This window comes from Falco rusticolus, chromosome 5 (genome assembly GCF_015220075.1).
Source record: "Falco rusticolus isolate bFalRus1 chromosome 5, bFalRus1.pri, whole genome shotgun sequence".
Taxonomy (NCBI): Eukaryota; Metazoa; Chordata; class Aves; order Falconiformes; family Falconidae; genus Falco; species Falco rusticolus.
This window is the reverse complement of record NC_051191.1, coordinates 28,530,273-28,547,724: the sequence shown is the minus strand read 5'-3', so window position 1 is coordinate 28,547,724 and position 17,452 is coordinate 28,530,273. Positions and strand designations below refer to the sequence as shown.

Here is a 17,452-nt window from a genome sequence, read left to right as displayed (position 1 = left end):
CCTTTCTCTCCTTGTTAGATATCACTGGTAGGGTGTCACTGACTTGTCCCTCACCTCCTTAGGAAGGCTGTGGATCTTGGGTGGCTCAGGTTGCCCACAGAGGTTGTGGAGTCTCCATTGCTGGAGATACCCAGAACCCAACTGTACAGAGTCCTGGACAACCCGCTGTAGCTGACCCTGCTTGAGCAGGGGTCTGGACTGAAGGATCATGAGATGTCCCTCCCAACCTCAACGGGTCTGTGATTCATCCTGGGACAAGGAAAGCAGAGAGCCCAAGGATTGCTGAGAACCTGTAAGGATTATCCTACAAATACATTCTGACCAAAAAAGCCAATGACAACAGCAAAAGATAAAGGGAGAGAGGGAGGTGGAAAGAAGAAATACAACTAAACATAGGAGGAGCATCCTCGCTCTCTTGAGGTCCGTAAATAAATTAAACAAGGAGAAGGAAGGAAGTACCTACATACAACCACTACACTGCCTAACCCTGAGCTTACATGGGGACCGCGTTTATGTCCATTTGCTAGCAGGGTTTTGTTTGCTTGCTTTGGGAACCTGCCCCTTGAGAGCAGAAGCTCAGGTGTCAGACAACCAGGCTCAGGGATCAGACACACAGCAAGCTTTGACCAGTCAAAGATAAATGTCTGTCAAACGCTGGTTGGATAATTTCATTGCCTGCTCTGCTTCTGAGCCTGTTCTGCAGATTCATGTATAACTGATTTTGTGAAATGTATTCCATGGGGGTAAAATATCAACATATGCCATATAATTCAGTTCCTGTGTAGTTTACAATATAAATTATTTGCTCCGGTGCTGAATTGTGGGGTCACCTTATATATAAACCAGAAATTGCTTCCCACTGAAACTGTCACTGCTAGTAATTTCCTAGTACCTACCACATCCTTGCAGGAGGTAGGGTGTCCAAATCCAATCTGAAGTTGCCATAACACCTACAAAAGTGTCACCATCAGACTCCAGTTATTTTTCCTATGAATGTGCATGACCAAAGTGGATTGTGGTACCAACAGCTCATACAAACTGTCTCACAGAGATACCGTCTTGAGCCTGAACCTCTCAGCTCAGGAGCTGTCCATCAGCCTACTGGGTCTCATTGCTCCTCCAGGACAAAACTCTTTGGAGGCTGCACAGAAACGTGGGGTGGGGTTCAGGTGCAGAGTCAGACACCTACATGCAGGTGTCTTCATGTCTGCTGGGTGTCTAAGCTCTGACTGCAGGCAGCAGAGGTCCAGGTGTGGCTCAGCCGCATAAATAAGAGGCATCCTGGGCTACTTCAGATGCCCTGATGTATGCAAGACACCCAGTGACTGATCTGCTGCAGGATCCTGGGGGACACCTGCACCCATCTGGGCCAGCAGCCAGTGGCCAGGCAAGTTTCCCAAGGGTTTCTGCAGTGGCTCTGGACACCTGAGCACAGGCAACCAGATCCCACCGCAGACTGCTAGGCAGTGCCCAGTAGCATCACAGCCTTCTGGTCCTGCCATCTCCAGCTGCCACGGTGAGAACAGCAGAAGCGCTTACTTGTGGCAGCTGTGTTGCTCAGTGAGGTCGTGGAATATTTTGATTTTTAGGAGAACCAGATGGGAACATTACTCACACCCCTACTGCTGGATAGCCCCTATGGTCCCAGATCCCCTGCCCTGACAGACTTCTGCTCCTCAGGTCAAATGCTGACACAGATCATTGATGGGGTGAAACCATCAGTGCTATTTCAGGTTGAGGGACCTCTGCAGATACCTCTGGTGTTTCTCATGGGGCTTCCTCTGACTTGCTCACCCAGCTCCTCACACCCACTGGGGCCTGAAACCACACTCATCCTCACAACTACCTGTCCCATGCCCCACCACCCCTGCTTTCCAGGCTCTGCTGGAATACCCCGTTCCCTGGCCACCCCTGTGAGTCACCCCTCTGTCAGCTCCCCGGGGTCTCCCCAGGACCTTTTTCCCTGGCAGTACCCAGAAACGCCCTCCCCTCCACAGCAAGCATGTGAAATACATGGGAAGCCAAAACCATAAATGAATCGGCTTGCTTCCAGCAGACACCAGGGGTGCTTTGCACAGCACCCCAGCTTGGAGCTAAGTAAAGGGCTGCCCCAGCCCCACCGTCCGCACCTCCAGAAGCATCCTCGTGGGAAGCTTACATCTGTGACTTTCTCTGGTTTCTGCTGTCCCTGGCTATGAATGGGGAATAGGGATACAGCCCTTCGGTGAGCCCAAAGCCGGTCCGCGCATCATAGGTGTGCCCCCAGTGGGGTGGAAGCTCCTCTGTCTGCTGGGAAGATGCAGCTGCACTGAGATGGGAAGGTAATTTCACAGTTTGCTCTGTGTCTGTCTGTCTTTGGGGAGAACTCTGGGCACTTGTGGGTTGCTGGGACTTCACACAAAGGAAAGATTATTTGGCCCAGGAGCTGGGAGGAAGGGATGCTGGGAGCTAAACCCCATTAGCCCTGTTGCTCATTGCATCGCCTGCTGGGGTGGGGTGAATGGGCATGCAGCTCGCAGAGGGCCCTACCGCTGTCAAAGCTCACTTCACATGCAGTTTGCTTAGTCCTTTTCCAAAACCACCAACAGCTCAGACTCCTTGAACTGAACAACGTATTGTCACATCCTGTCCCAAAACATAAAGGATATGAGAAAATCAAGAGAGTGGCACCATCTGGCCTCTGCTTGAGAAAGCAGCTGGGAAAAACTCCTTTGATGCATCCAGATTTTGAACGGCTATAACATTTCACAAAAGTAAATACAATACGCTTATTTGTAAAGCTCTCCAGGAGTGTCTCTGGCTGCCATGTGAGGAAGGCAGCCTGAGGGCACCTTACTGGGGCTTTGCCATCTCCTGGACAAAGGAGAAGCCATCCCCGTTTGCTGGGCTGGACACTCTGAAGCTATTGGTTTTGTCTGTCTCTTTCATGCAGGCAGCAAGTATACTGTCTGTGGTTCTGCTTGAAACACGTGCTGTTCATGGCACTAAGCTGGTCTCCTAGCTGGCTGTCCAGGGGGAGTGCAAGTCTTTTAATCTCACCCTGCAGGGACAGGCTTGCTACTAGGAAATGAGGCTCAAAGCCACGAGGGTCCTTCCTGAGTCTCAGAGGAGGGTGCAATTGGGAATTTCCTGTCTTCAGGTAAATGTGAATCTACAAAAAGGAAAAAAAAAATTACATTAACTTAACTGCTTCGTCTTGCCAGGAGCTATTAGAAGAGAAAAATGTTCCATTTATTTAAAAAAAAAAAAAAGCATCTCTATTTTCACGTTATGCATTGTTGTGGCAAGGTCACCAAATAAGCGGGAAAGCCTGGAGACTTGAAAAACAGTGCTCCCTCCTGATTCTTCATCCAAACACGTGAAAAGTTATTGTTGGCCAGTTACATGGTGGACCAATGAATCATGGTTCTTTGCATCTCTACAGCATCCTCTGTCTGACCTTTAGTGCCTTTTCTTGATTTAAAGGGCTAAAATGATGGTTGGCGACTCCGAGAGCAAAACCCAGTGTGGCATGAATGGAAGGGCCCTGAATATATGAACTAAAGGCTTGAGACAGCAGGAAAGTCTGTTGAGAGCTTCTAAAAGGGGGATGGCACCACCAGAACAACTGGGTCATTGAACATATCTGCATAGAGGTAGCAAATGAGTAGAAGGGGAAGAGGAAAACTTCTGCCAGAGGAGCTGTAAAATGGGCTTGGAGGAAACCTTCAGCAGGAAGGAAAATGGAGATCTCAGGTCTGATATGGAGGAATTAATAACATTTTAAAATTAGTGAGAAAGTTAACATTGCACGTGCTGAGCTGACACTGCAGGTGCCGAAAGCCTTTGTGCCGCGCCTGTACGATTTTACATAACTGTCAGGACATTTGCTGGGAACGCTTCTTGTTCACATGACATAATGATATCAGTGAGATTAATATTTTCAGACCCGAGATGCCAGGTGTCCTACTATGAACTAATGTTTGCTTTCTAAGTATCACATTGGCTTCTGTAAAGTACTTGTAGTTTTGCACTCTTTCTGACAAATTGCACAACCACATGTCTTTCGCCAGTTGTGTTACCTGCATCTCTGGGTAACCTGCTCACATGAAGACTTGTTTTAACAAACGGCTACGTGCAGAAATGGTAAACAGCCGTTTACTCCTGAGGCTCTGAGATCTTAGTCTGAATGCTCAGAGCGTTGGACTGAGACAGACCGGTTTACAAAGTCACCCCAGTGCCACCATTTCCAATCCATAAAACAAAAAATGATCTTCATTTTACTGTGTACTGTGACTTAAGTCTAAGAAGAGTCTAACCCCCTTCAGTTTTATTATTTTCCTCTTACACTGCCCTAAGTAAGAACTTTACCAAGGATTGAGGGAGTTTGAGCAGCCCAAACCCACGAAAAACTGGAGGAGAGAGAAACCTTCGGTTTTGAGCAGAGCGAGCTGGAAAACAGGGCTACTCGTGCACAGGAAATTTTGTCATTTCAAAATACGGTTTCAGTCTGAATCAGAACAAAACCCCATGGGTTTCCAAATTCCCCTTGAAATGGAAATTCTGAGAATTTGGGTCTGGAAATGCTGAAGCAGGGTGTTTCTGATACCGCCTCCCACCGAAGACCTGCTGAGCAAAATCAGCTTTCTCACCAGCTCATGGTGGTGCCGCCACCAGCTTCCCTGAGGAGGCGGGAGGTTTCCTGGGGACACCTGCAGTGACATCTCCCTGGGAGCCTCTCCAAGGAATGCTGGGCTTTGAACATCGACCTGGGAGCCCTCCTCCCTGCTAGACTACTTGAGCATTGCACAGCTGGGTCCTGGTGGTCCATCAGGTGGCTGAAAGGGCTGTGTTAGGAAGAGGGGGGAAGGTGGAGGCTGTTGGCAGGGCAAAAGGACCAGGTTTGCCTCTTGCAAAAATTTACGCAGCAGCACTTTGCCCTGCAGCCATGGACTTCCCCCTCATCCTACATGGACCTCCCCACAGTTGGGATGACACCTCTGGAGTCTCTTGAGAAAAGGATCATATTTGGTATGGGTATGAATGCCACAGCTGTAAAAATGAAATCTAGTTAGGGAACATCTTCCCTGAATTTCTTCTGCAGGAAGGCAGGAGGAGAAACCGATTAGAGAATCAGAGACCTGGAAGGGACTGGTGGAGCTGGTGCTTGCTGGAGTCCTGAAGTCTTTGCTCTCATGCCTTTAAAGTCCACAGGTGAGCACGTATTTGTGCTGCCACACTGTTATTCCTATAGATAAAGTAGAAACAAATCTAGAAAACGTGTGGGTAGCTGCAGTGTTAAGGCTGTGACGGAGAGGCAGGTCTGTACTGTTTCACTGCCTCCTTGCACTCCTTCCTTATATCTACTGTTTAAATTGCCTAAGACACAGGCCATTTTTGGCCACTGAACAGTACTTGTGTGTAAGATCCCCACCTATTACCATTTTTTGTCATTGCAACCAAAAAACTTGCTTAAATTTAAACTTCATAAATCATTTTGTCTCAGTTGCAAGAAATGTTTTTATTAGGTTTCTTTAGCATTTACAGATCTGAGTGACAGATTCTGCAAGTCTTCGTGACTTCTAGGGCTGGGATCTGGCTCATTTATTGGGACATCTCATCACAGGTATTTACACGTGGGGGTAATTCTGCAGGCTGGGCACAAACAAATCATGCTGCTCGGCTTCCAGCGATCAGTGCAGAGAGGAGGACAGGCCTCCCATAGTCCTGTGTTGTAGCTTCTAGCCCTAGACAGATGTCTCTGACATCCCTGGGTGTCTCAGGTCATGGCAGATACCTACCTTCAGGCAACTGGATCAATCTATAGCTGTTTCCATGCAAGCTGCTGTCTGAGCTCCCAGTACAGTCAATGGAGTCAATGGCTGACATGGTCCCTGGGGTCTGGAACACTATTCAACCTGTGTGGACACCTGCATTTGACAGCTGCATGTCTCTAGACTCCTCTTATCTCCACTATGATGGGACCAGCTTGCATGGAGACACCTATATGAAAGCACATGTGATGACGCATTGCAATGTGCAGGCTAATTCTTACCCTGGCCACTTTTGGGAAAACACATTTTCCCACATTCGGGCTCCTGACCATGATACAGAAGAATGTGTATTTCCACCCTTTGGGGAGGGTTAGGGTTAAGGGAGCTCTACAATAGATTGTAAAAATCTAGTAACTGCTTCTGTTCTCTATTTTGGAGACATTGCCAGAGATCCTCTTGTCCAAATATTTTTAGTTTCCTGCTGCATTTTAAAGGTTAGCTGTGATGGGATATGTGTGAAGTGAGCTTTAGCATAGGTCTTTAGAATAAATCTTCTGAGACACATTCCTGAGCTCATCACACCTTTTGTTAAAACAAGAGGGTAATGGAAAATAAATCATGTATTTTTCAAAGTTTAGATCAATAGCAAGAAGAACAAGCTGCCTTTCAAACATCCACAACAATTTATTCTTACAGTTCATTCGTTGTTCCATGCCGAAAAAAACCAGTTTACAAAATAAAAATATCAACCACCGCATCTCATGTAAAAGAAGTAAGAGCGACCATGGCGAAAGCACAACAGTGACAGTGCCCTTTGGCCACAGCCTCTTCCAGTGATGCCGTTTTGCTCCCAGGCTGGGTCCTATTGATCCTGCTTGCTCTCTGCTTGTCATGTTGAAGGCTGTAGCCTCAGACACAAACATTTCCCCAAGGGCCACCAAGCCTACCGAGAGGTATAGTCCAGCTCAACTGAGAGTTAATAGTTTCCTGATAAAGTACATATACAGCTCCTGTGCTGGAGGTGACCTGGGTTCAGAATCTCTATGTAGGCATTAATAGCTGGGAGAATTAAACCCCATAAAAGTTGTCCAGGCTGTAACCCACTATTACTTACAGGTCCCTTACCAGCAGTGTGTCCCCCTTGATTTCCAAGAAACAAAGATGCAATGTGGAGAAAGAGTCCCTAAGCCAAGCTGGCTAGGGAAAGGCAGAAAAACCACTGGAAAAGTAGGAGCCATGACTCTGCTCTTGTTATCTGTATAAAAATTAAAAATGTGCATGCTAGCAGGAGATGAAATATTAATGTTCTCCAGTGAAATGCCCTGAGCAGGACAAGCCACGCCAGCCTAACTGCAGTGCCTAACAGAGGTGTGTTAGCAACAAGTAATGTGCATTGACTGAATGAAGCAGGAGAGCTTAGTACCACCGCTTGCAGCCTTCCGAGCAGCTGCCAGGTGTGAAAACCTCTCATCTATTGCATAAATACAGATTGTTGTTCGCTCCCATACAAAATAACAGCATGTAATAGACCATTACACATCCATCTTTATAAAGATATGTAGTACAAATAAGTCCTATTCCAACAGGAATAAAAAAAAGCCATGGGAAGTATAAATATCAAGGTTATGGAGTAAGAATAAGTCAACAGGAACACAACCCAGTAAAACAGTAACACATACGCTCTATCACAAAATAGAAAACTACACTCAGGTCTCATGCTTCCTGAATTATAAGGAAGGGATTCATCCCATTTTGCTTTTGTAGCATGCCATATAAGCATCTATAGCTAATCTGGTCATTCTTTAGAATTCTTTAGGCATTGTTTAGAGTCAATGCAGAGAAACAGGTGCCTTTAAATTGTGAGCCATTTGGCCCATATACACATATCTCTATGTATCTGTGGCACAAATAAATACGCACATACACATATACATAGGCAATAGGGTGAGGTGAACTACTCTCTGAAGGGACTTCTTCCCCTCCATGGTCTGCCTCGGACAGAGTTGCTTGCATTTTGTCAGATGAACCAAGTGGAGCATGGCTAAAAAGAGACAGAAGACTATTCAAAATTCACAAATTCCCGATAATGTCAGTACGTCAAGTATTGCGTATGGTTGAGTCTGTCCTTAAACGGCTTTGCACTAGGTTCTTTGGTGCTCTGCAGCTATGAAAGCAGTTTTCAAACTAATCAGCTGCCGCAACCTCCAGCATCCTTTTCTGAGCTGGAGGAATAATGTAGTAACTGTTGTGGAAGGAGCTAGTCTAAAACAATTGGGAAGAGGGGAACAATGACAAATGCACGTGTATACTGATCCATAAGGGAGTCCAGTAAGATTTTCAGTTTACATGCCGAGGAAAAATTGATTTAATTTCCTTTTCCAAGAAGACCAGCATAAGGAAGAGAAAAATATGTCTGTGTTTGACCCATCTAGTTAGGGAAGGGTTGGGGGAACATCAGGTATCCAGCATTTCTCTTTGTGGGGAAGGTGGTGTGTGGGCTGTAATGACGATGCCATCATCTAAGTGCTTGGGCAAGTGGTCCATATGTACACCTGGTCGCTTGGGAGAGGCTGCAGTTATATCAGCAATACATCTGCTATATGGTAGGAGGAGGAGAAGTGTTTCTAGGAAGCCATTTCAGCCAGGGCTCTTTCCCCATCTATCAGTGATGGGGTGCACCCCTTCCACTCGTGCTCTGTAGGTGGAAAGACACTCTGTCCCCATGAGAATTAAGCCATAATACTTTTTGCATCCTTCACACATTGTATCTGAGTGTCAAAGCTTCCTCCTCATTTGCTACTGCTGATCTTGGAATCACTGGTACAATCTGGTTCCTTCTGTAGCAAGTCATCGATTTCATGAGTTTGGTTCTGAATGCTGCAGTTCCCTGAGAAGCCTTCTCTATAGCAGGCAAAAGACTTTACTACAGCTGGGAAGAGGCAGGTTTTCAATGGCTTCTACTATATTTACTATGGGAAACCACACAGTACTTTTTGCAGAAGACACCGCTTAGGATCTCAGTTGTTACTTCATCTGGTATCAACTGTTTCACAATTTGTTCCACCACAGGGCCAGTGAAATGTAGAACATTCCTGGCAATTTTTCACATACCATTTTCTCAGAAAGCCTACAATGGCCCAGGCAATCTGCACCATGGTTGACCATCTTCACTAGAGCATGTTTCAAAGCATTGTCTTCAACTTCTATGGCTTTATCCTATTTGTGAACTGGCAAAAACACTGCTGATGTGGTTTCACAAGGTCCTCCCCTCCTCCTTTTTGAGAAAAATTCCATTTAGCAGAGAAGCAGAGCCCATCAGTAGTTGGTAAGGAACACAAAGAGGAATGGGTATGAGGATTAGCAAAGAAAGAGGAGAAAAGGAGAACTCCCAAATATCAGACAGGGACACCCTGGATTAACCAGGCTGGGGAGTCTGTGAACACGAATAGCCTTGGTGCAATTCAGTGTAGTAATAGAAACAGCGAGGAGGACAGACTAAAATAATTCTGAAGTACAAAGTTGTCATGACACGACTGAGAAATCAGGGGGATGAAGGAAGAGTTACGTGGTCATGGTGGCAGATGCTCCACCAGACTTCCCACAGGTTAGCCAGAGAGAAAAAGACTGATTGTGTAATCTATCTGAAACCAACATATTTGCATAATTAACCTTAATTTCCCCACAGGATTCATTTTCCACCCATTATTTGAACTGGTGTTCTCAGTTGCACAATGGCTGGGGCAAAGCATGCTTTTTGATTTCAAAAGCTCTGATTCTTCTTTTTCTTCTGCCAGCTGAACCAGACAACCCAAAATCCACGGTCATTTATTTAATACCGGATAAGGTATTCAGAAACTTAAGCAGTGCAGTAGTGAGATGGCTGATCTGGTTGATAGCTCTTCACTGCTAGGGATTTTTTTTTTAGATGTCACATTTTCCTGGTTCCGTCCCACTTACCATATTCTTTGCTTGGTGAGTCACACAAAGACAGCAGGAATGATAAGCAGAGCAAAAAAGATAGCTGTTAAAACAGAAAATCAACACGGTTAGCACCTGGTGTTATCTTAATTATTGCAATTACTCCAACTGGGAGAAACAGGCAAGACCTGGGATAGGGTCTTATCTTACCCCTATGCCCAGAGGCAAGAGTTCTTCCATGTTGCCCTATTGCTTTGCTCCCTGGGGCAAACAGGACCCAGCCAGAGGAGACCCGGGCAACTAAAGATCGACCACAGCCAAATAACCACAGCATAGTTTACAATACCTTTTGTTCCCTTCCTTTATCTCACTCCATTATTCCTCCTTATTATAACGGTGCGCTACAGTTGTCAGCAGACTCCAGCTGGAATCAAAAGCCCCTGTACATACCTTGAGCACAGGCACAGTAAGAGACAAATTCTATGTTAGCAGCTAATGGCTGAATGGCCAAAGGGGAGAAGAAAATATCTTCAGACTGATCTAAATGCATCAGTTTTGCTGTGAGGAAATATTTTATTTGGCCATCTTTTTTTAATCCTTTGAAAATGTGAAAGAAACATATAATTTAAATATTTACATTTTTCCCTGTTTTTTCCAGTTGAAGTTATTCACTGAATTCACAGAAAATCTCAGGGAAAGAGTCTGAAAATTGCTTCATTTAAAAACCAGACTTGCAGTTGATCTGTTTTCTTTTACTTCCCTTATGTAGCTTTGAAAACTTCTTTATAAAAAAATTTAAGTGCTTAAACAGTCTCTGGTTTACACTTTCTTCACCGACTTCTCACCCAATACGTGCACATACAAAAACCAGATGTGTTTTGCAGTATATTTATTAACTCTTACAACACAGAAGATTTGCTGTTTGGTAGAACAGCAAATTGAAAGGCAAAGCAGCTGCTCTGGGGGATGGAGTGAAGTCTGAACCCAACTAACAAAATGGCATACCTGTCACTGGCAGTATCAAAGATGAGGAAAAGGATGGATGAGCCGAACCTATGAAGAGAGAGAAACTCTTGATTTTTGTATTGATTTGCTTATGTGGTGAAAAGCATCAAAGCAGAGATGAGGACAGAGTTAGGTGAAGAGCCAGCTTGTTCCAGCATTGAAGCAATGATGAGGGTAGAGTCTGACAGCTATCCCTCTGCACAGGAGACTCAGTAATTGCCATGTTCGTTTCCTGGATATCAACATACGTGCTGATCTGATATCTGTTAATGGTGGGCATGAAGTGAGCTGCATCTTCCGGGGAATGGAATCCAGCTAAGACATTTATTTCATATGAGATTGGGATGGATGACTTTCAAGGTGCCAAGCTAGGATTTGGAAACATGGCTTCAAACAGGACCTCTTTTCCCCCAGAAATGTAAGCCAAAGCTTCCCTGGTGCAAGAAATTCATTGAATTTCTCCCTTATCCTGAGAAGGAAGCTCCGAATTTGAGCCAGTGTGAGATATGGACAGGTGTTTAACAAAAGGTCCTGTAAGAATGGTGTCTTGATAAATCTTTTTGTGCTGGATGCTGGGGGGACAATTGAGAAAGGGAAGGATATTCTTTATCCAGCCCCATTAGAGACATCACATCATAACAAAGAGAAATAGCTGGTGTACTAGTTACAAAGACCTGACTTTGCTCAGGTTTAAGTGTACTTTTGCAGGAAACTGGAATTATTTTCTGTTGAATTAAAGGCCATGATAGCCTGTTTCATCATCCAGTCTCATGTTTTTCGTAATCCTAATTTTAAAATTCCAAGTATTTGTAATCTCTGACTATTCAACAGGTTGTATCATTTTCTAGGACTGGTGCGTTGATGGGTTATTTCCATCACAGCAAGAAGTTCCTTCACCATGATAGTACCAAGTGGAATGATCAAGGGGGGGGGGGGGGGGGTGTGTGGAGAAAAAGAAAAAGAAAAAAAAAAAAGAAAAAAAAAAAAAGACTGCCATGAAGGAGGAGGAAAAAACAAACAACAAATTGTGACTGCTGTACCCGAAACACTCTGAACGAGGAACCACAGGGAAACAGACAGATCTATGAAGAAGGGGAGAAAGTCCTGAGTTAATGCTGAAAGCGTGTCCAGTGAGTAAGGTGATTCTTTCTTACAGTCAGAGCAGCAACAGAGGCAATGATGGCCAAGTGTCACCTGAGAGGTTGCTCTGCAGGCAAAAGGACCAGCCCAAACCATCCTGCCCTACCACATGGCCTGGCATGGGTCACAAAGGGCTGGCATTCATCTCACCTACCGTTACATGCAATGTATGAAGGCCCGGACCCCAGGTGAGATCCCCCATTGCGTACACCAGTGCTGGTTATACCCAACCGCTCATCCACCCAGGTTCTGCCCTGGAACGTGCCTACGTGCAGCAAAGCACCTTGGCAGCCAGGTCACACCCCACCGAGCTGTTTACTCCCCCCTGCTCACCTGAGGAGGTCTCTTCTTCCCAGCTCAGGGTTTAAGCTGGGGGGGCTTTGGCCAGCCCCTTGTTGCAGACGGGTGAGCACAGAACTGATGTGCAGGTGAGCTCAGGGAGCCAGATTTAGTGCCAGTTGCTGCCTCACCACATTTTCAGGCAGAATCACCCTGCAGCCCGGCACCCAGGCAATGGGCAAAGCCTTTTCTTTATCTCCACATCCAGGGCTCAGGAGCGAGCAGGAAAAGCCTGCACAGACTTCAGAAACAGCCCTTACAGTTACACAGATGCAGCCTCTGAGATAGCCATATGGGCTCTGCTATCATCACTGGGGAGAAACAAGCCTTTAAAAGGTGCAAATCATCTCACCCTAAAATAGACCTGAAATAGGGCAGCTAACACAGCACCATCAACACCTGTTCCCCCCTGTTGGTTATAAAGGCAGTCCAGCTCAGGTGTGGGTATCTATGCAGCAGGCACCTACCGTTCTGCAAGATTAATTTCCCCTTAAAGGCCCAAGTACTGGTGAAAACCAGTTATTTCCACTCTCTGTTGGTAGGAAAAATCCTCTTGTGTTGACCTTGCATTAGCTTCCACCTCTTTAAAATTCAGACCAGTGCACTCCCCTATCTCAGAGGAGGTTGGAAGGGTAAGGAAAGCCTGAGGACTGTGGAGGTGGTGGACAGCTGCAGCCTTCCACCATCAATAACTCTGCCTGACACCCAGAGAGAGCTCCAGACCCTCAGTGCTATCACAGACCCTTTGAAAAGGGGCTTTGTTTTCTCCCTGCATATTGAACTCCTGCACTGTAGATTTAGGAGAGGTGCCATCAGAAAAGGTAGATAATTTAGGTGGAATGGAGTAGGGGTCATAAAGTGCCTTTTTTGGTGGTTTGGGGTTTTTTTTTCCTTTAACACATCTAAAGGCATGAAAGCAAGGTTCAGAGGTTCTGCAGCCTCACTTGGGAGCCCTGCTAGCTCCCTGCACAGTGAAACTCAAGATGCCAGACCACAATGGGGCACATCCTGCTGAATCTGGGTCCAATATTAGTGGGCTTCTTGCCATCTTCTAACAGCATCCTGCATGTTAAATTAAGAACCGAGAGACATTGCTCGGGTTTAGCTATGGACTAGATAAACTCTGGATCCTAAACCCCTGAGCAATCATGAGAAATGCTTAGATATACCTTTTGGAGTACCTTACTGTGAAGTGACAACAGATGACCTGTAACTGCCAGGAGGAAGGAGAAAGAGAAATGCTTGTTCTACTGTTTTCTTCCTAGTATATGACAGTGTGGCTCTATCTGTCACACATTCTCAGAATTTTGCAGTTAGTCTGAAAAGACACCCAAGACAAAGTAGGATACAGCTATCTACAAAGTAGGATACATCCTCCCCCGAGGTTTCAACTCCATCAGTCAGAAATCACATCTCCATTGGTGTCAGATACCTGAGGTCCCTGATCTCTCCACCCCCAACCCCAAGCAGGTTGTTCCCTAGGACTGATGTGCTGAGCTGGGGGGTCTGGACCCTGTCAGGTCATGACACCAATGTGATGCTAAAGCAACCATCATACCTGGCTCAACAGTCTGTGGCAGCCACTCACTGCTGTCGTTGGTGCATCGTATGTCAAGGCAGGTCCAGCTGATTTTGCCATTCACCTTCTTGCACGTGCAGGTGCCAGAGGTGGGGGGTCGCTTATCATAACCGCTCTGGCATTTGATATTTAATACTTGTCCCACATAATACTGTTTGTTCAGGCTTATAGAGGCATGTGGAACAGTCTTGGGAGGACCACAAAAATCTGTGGGATCACAAGGCAGCACATGGTTAAAGCAGGTAGATTTTACCTTCTGCTTTTGTTCTTGAAACAACATGATTTGTATTGGTTCAAAGTACAGACAAGCAGGATATACCAAGCCTTCCTAATTCTTTGTTGGGATATAAAATACTCGTTCGCTTACACCACACCGCTTGTTTAGCCAAGATATGATAGCAATTGTTTCTTTTGGTCTGTCAAAATAATCAAAAATTACTCATCAGTCTTACACTGCTTCCATGAAAATCAGCAGAGAAAGTGTTACAGTAATGAATGGGCTCTTACTTACCTTTCTGGTCAAACTTAGAAAAGTTTTCTTGCTTCTGGGGTGCAGGGGTCTGTGTTTTGCTTTCTGGCTTCTGTGTAAAATCTAACTCCATCATGGGAGCCGTTGACAACAAAATTTTCTCGTCTGTGGGAAAAGTTATATTTGCTGAATTACAGCAGGATGAATAGCAGAACAAAGCCAGAGCACCCAAACTTTTAAAGACAAGGTAGAATTGTTCCAAGTTCTAATTTGCAAAGATAAGCACAAAAGATCATTTGTTAGAGCAATGCCCAGATGTGTCTTACACTGACTAACTCATTGGAAAAACACCTCTAGAAGTGTAGAAAAGGACAATAATCACTTACCAATACATTCAAATTCCTTGTAGACCCAAGAAGCAACCTGACCTATACTCTGACACCGAATTCCCATGTACTGGCCACTTCTTCTTGCATAGCCGCTGTCACATTCATAATACAGTTTGGTCCCCACTGGATACATGTCGGCAGTGACATCAGCAAATTCGGTCCTTGGAAGAGCTGGGCACTTTTCTGCAAACAGAACGCCTGAGAATCAGGGCAGCCTGTGCATCTACCTTATTCACTGAGGACTTCCCACATCTTTCTGTCTTATCAGTAACAGATCATGCCCAGAGGGCAGTGAATTAAGCATAATTCTGCTCCCAGCCACAGGGCTAAATTACAGCTGAGAGATGAAACTGGGTGTCATGAAGGGAACAGGAGGGTAGCAAAGCTGTGTTTCTTTGATTGTCTCTAAGCCAAGGAGAGGCTCCGAGTGTCTGGTGAAACTATTAGTTATTTTAAGTGAACATTTTTTATTTTAATATTAGAACCGTCCCACCATCCAAAGCCACCTTCACATTGGAGTCAGCTGTCGCCATTGATTTTATAAGTATAGATTTGTTCAGGATGCAGAAAAATCCCTTGGGAGTGTCTCCACCAAGTGACATAAAGCCTGTATTTGTCTAGATTTTTTTAAGTGTGTGTGTGTGCGTGCTGATTTTATTTGCTTGTGTTTCTTCTGGAGGAGAATGGATGCTGGAACAAGGATGTTCTGCAGCAGCTGGGGGCGGTGGCAGGACGCACCAGACCTATCTGCCTCCCTTGCCCCCCCTGCCTGAAGCAAGCTGTTGAGCCCTTTCTTTCTGCACCCAGCAGATGGGCAACATGAAACGCTACCAACTTTTTCTTAATGAAGCTGTATGCCATCATATTGTAGAGCTGCTGCCTGCAGCAGAGCGTGCAGCCCTGAATCTATGCAGTGAGGCATAATAAGCAAAACGAAGTCATTAAAAGTTGCAATAAGCAAACACTGGAAAGGGGAGTAGACTTTTAGTTCTGCCTGAGCACACCAAGGAGCAGCTCACTGTGAAATAAGTTTGCAAACCTAAATATAACTTGCCCCAAAACAAGGACGTGAAGTACTGTGTCATCAGCAAATCACATCTAAATATACTTCTCAATCAGTTGGAATGAATTAAGTTAGGTCATTTCAGTGCACTTGAAAAGCCCACTGAAGCTGAGCTGGAGACCCGAAAGTTGATAAAGGCACTATTTAATGAATCTTTAAGGCCTAAAGGCTAAGAAATTAAAGGATCAAACAAGCTGGTTGCATCAGGGCTGGCATTCGGGATCTTTGGGTGCATGATCTTTGGCCCTTTATGCTTATGCATAATAGTAACAGCTATTAGGAGCAAAATTTCCTAGTCATCACGTCTACACATTTTCTGCAGCCATAATTAACGCAGCCTTAGCAACCAGCAAGAATGACTGCAAAAGGGCCTTGAATCCCTGAGACTTGATCATTTGGCACCTGCCCTTGACTCCCAACGTGCCTTCTTGAAACAAAGCCATGTCTTGCCGACAGCAACACAATCGGCGACTCCCAGACCCAGTCCCGCAATGCCCTTTTCTTTCAGAGCCACCTGTCATTTTCTCACTTTGATATTTTCTGCCCTTTTTAACTTTTAATTACCTTGCTGCTTAGTAAAAGTCACAAAGTTTGAAGAAGGCAACAATGAAAAGTATTCTGAGTGGCTTAACATCGAAGCTGTGTGAAGGCTGTTTTAACCCCCGTGTATCTTTGTGTTATCAGAGGATTCACCTTGTAAACGACATCAGACTGTGGCTTCAAGAGAAGTGACTGTACCCGAAATAGTTAACCACATGGTTTACCACAGACTGTCAGGGTGATTAAAATTAAAGAGTTATCAGATTAGCAGTAAGTTGAGATCACGTACTCTCACTTTCCCTGAAAGCTAAAAGCATGTTTCCCTCAAGACTTCAAAAGCCTCTTTGAAGCAGACTGTAGATCTGAATCTCAGCACGAGGCACTCAAACCTACAACTCTTTAGTCTCTTCTTAAGAAAACCCACAGTATTTAGCCTACTCATCATATAGGGCAACTGTTGTTTTAATCGATGATCAAAGTTAGAGCTCTGTACTTGCACGTGTCAGATAAGGATTACACAAAAATGGTGCGCTCGGGTGATGGCAAAGCAATACGCATCAGGCCGGTGCTCTTGGATCAACTCACCCACGTTGCAGCTGGATCTCACACAACACTCCGAGCACCCAGCCTTTTCATTACATCCACATCACTCACACCCTTGTCTTCTCACATCTAAACCACTGCGGTATCTACTTCTTTGGCCTTTACACCCATATTCCAGACTCTGATCCAGAAAGCACTTGGAAAGATGAATTTCCTAGGTCTCACAGTGATCTTCTGTTTGCTTCCCTCTGTTGACTTCTAACTGCTTCACTGTCACATCCAATATTTTGCTCCCATTTTCAAGAATGTTCTCCCTATCAACCATCATAACCATTCAAAACATTGGCTTCTTTTCTCCTGCTAGACCTCCTCACCACCGTGTTTGATATCAAAGTCATCAGCTTTTGGATTTATTGCTATACCAGTCCTCACACTGGGAGGAGGAGCCGTGCATGAATATGGACATTTCAAGATACCTGTTGTCATCATTCCTCTTGATTGTCTTTAAGTATCTTATCTATTTTCAGAGGTGCTTTTCTTTAAGTGGCCTTTTACTCATCTTTCAAGAACAGGCAGGCACGCAACATGCTGATCAGCATTACTTCTGTACTTTCTTGTCTTACATTTGGATCCTAAACTTCCTGTGTTGGTCAGCTATTTGTACCACGCTTATGCAAGCAAGTCCATCAGCCAGGACTCCAGGCATTGTGGCAG

The 17,452-nt window shown here is 45.2% G+C and overlaps 1 protein-coding gene across 1 annotated transcript; it reads right to left on the bottom strand.

Moving 5' to 3' along the window:
* Positions 1–9,730: 9,730 nt before the first annotated feature.
* On the bottom strand, positions 9,731–17,224 carry LOC119148314 (sushi, von Willebrand factor type A, EGF and pentraxin domain-containing protein 1-like). The gene is made up of 7 exons (XM_037388298.1): positions 17,113–17,224; positions 14,590–14,775; positions 14,246–14,389; positions 13,714–13,941; positions 11,717–11,758; positions 10,677–10,724; positions 9,731–9,774 (listed from the first exon to the last, which is right to left on the bottom strand). The coding sequence occupies exons 1-7, from the start codon at positions 17,222–17,224 to the stop codon at positions 9,731–9,733; spliced, it is 804 nt and encodes a 267-aa protein (XP_037244195.1).
* Positions 17,225–17,452: the final 228 nt, after the last annotated feature.

Excerpts from the sequence above, each read along its gene's own strand:
- LOC119148314 (XM_037388298.1), bottom strand. The coding sequence starts at position 17,224 with ATGACAACAGGTATCTTGAAATGTCCATATTCATGCACGGCTCCTCCT. Across the intron at positions 13,942-14,245 it reads TTCTAAGTTTGACCAGAAAG|ATTTTTGTGGTCCTCCCAAG; the intron begins GTAAGTAAGAGC and ends GTGATCCCACAG. Across the intron at positions 11,759-13,713 it reads GCCACAGACTGTTGAGCCAG|ATCTGTCTGTTTCCCTGTGG; the intron begins GTATGATGGTTG and ends CCTTCTTCATAG.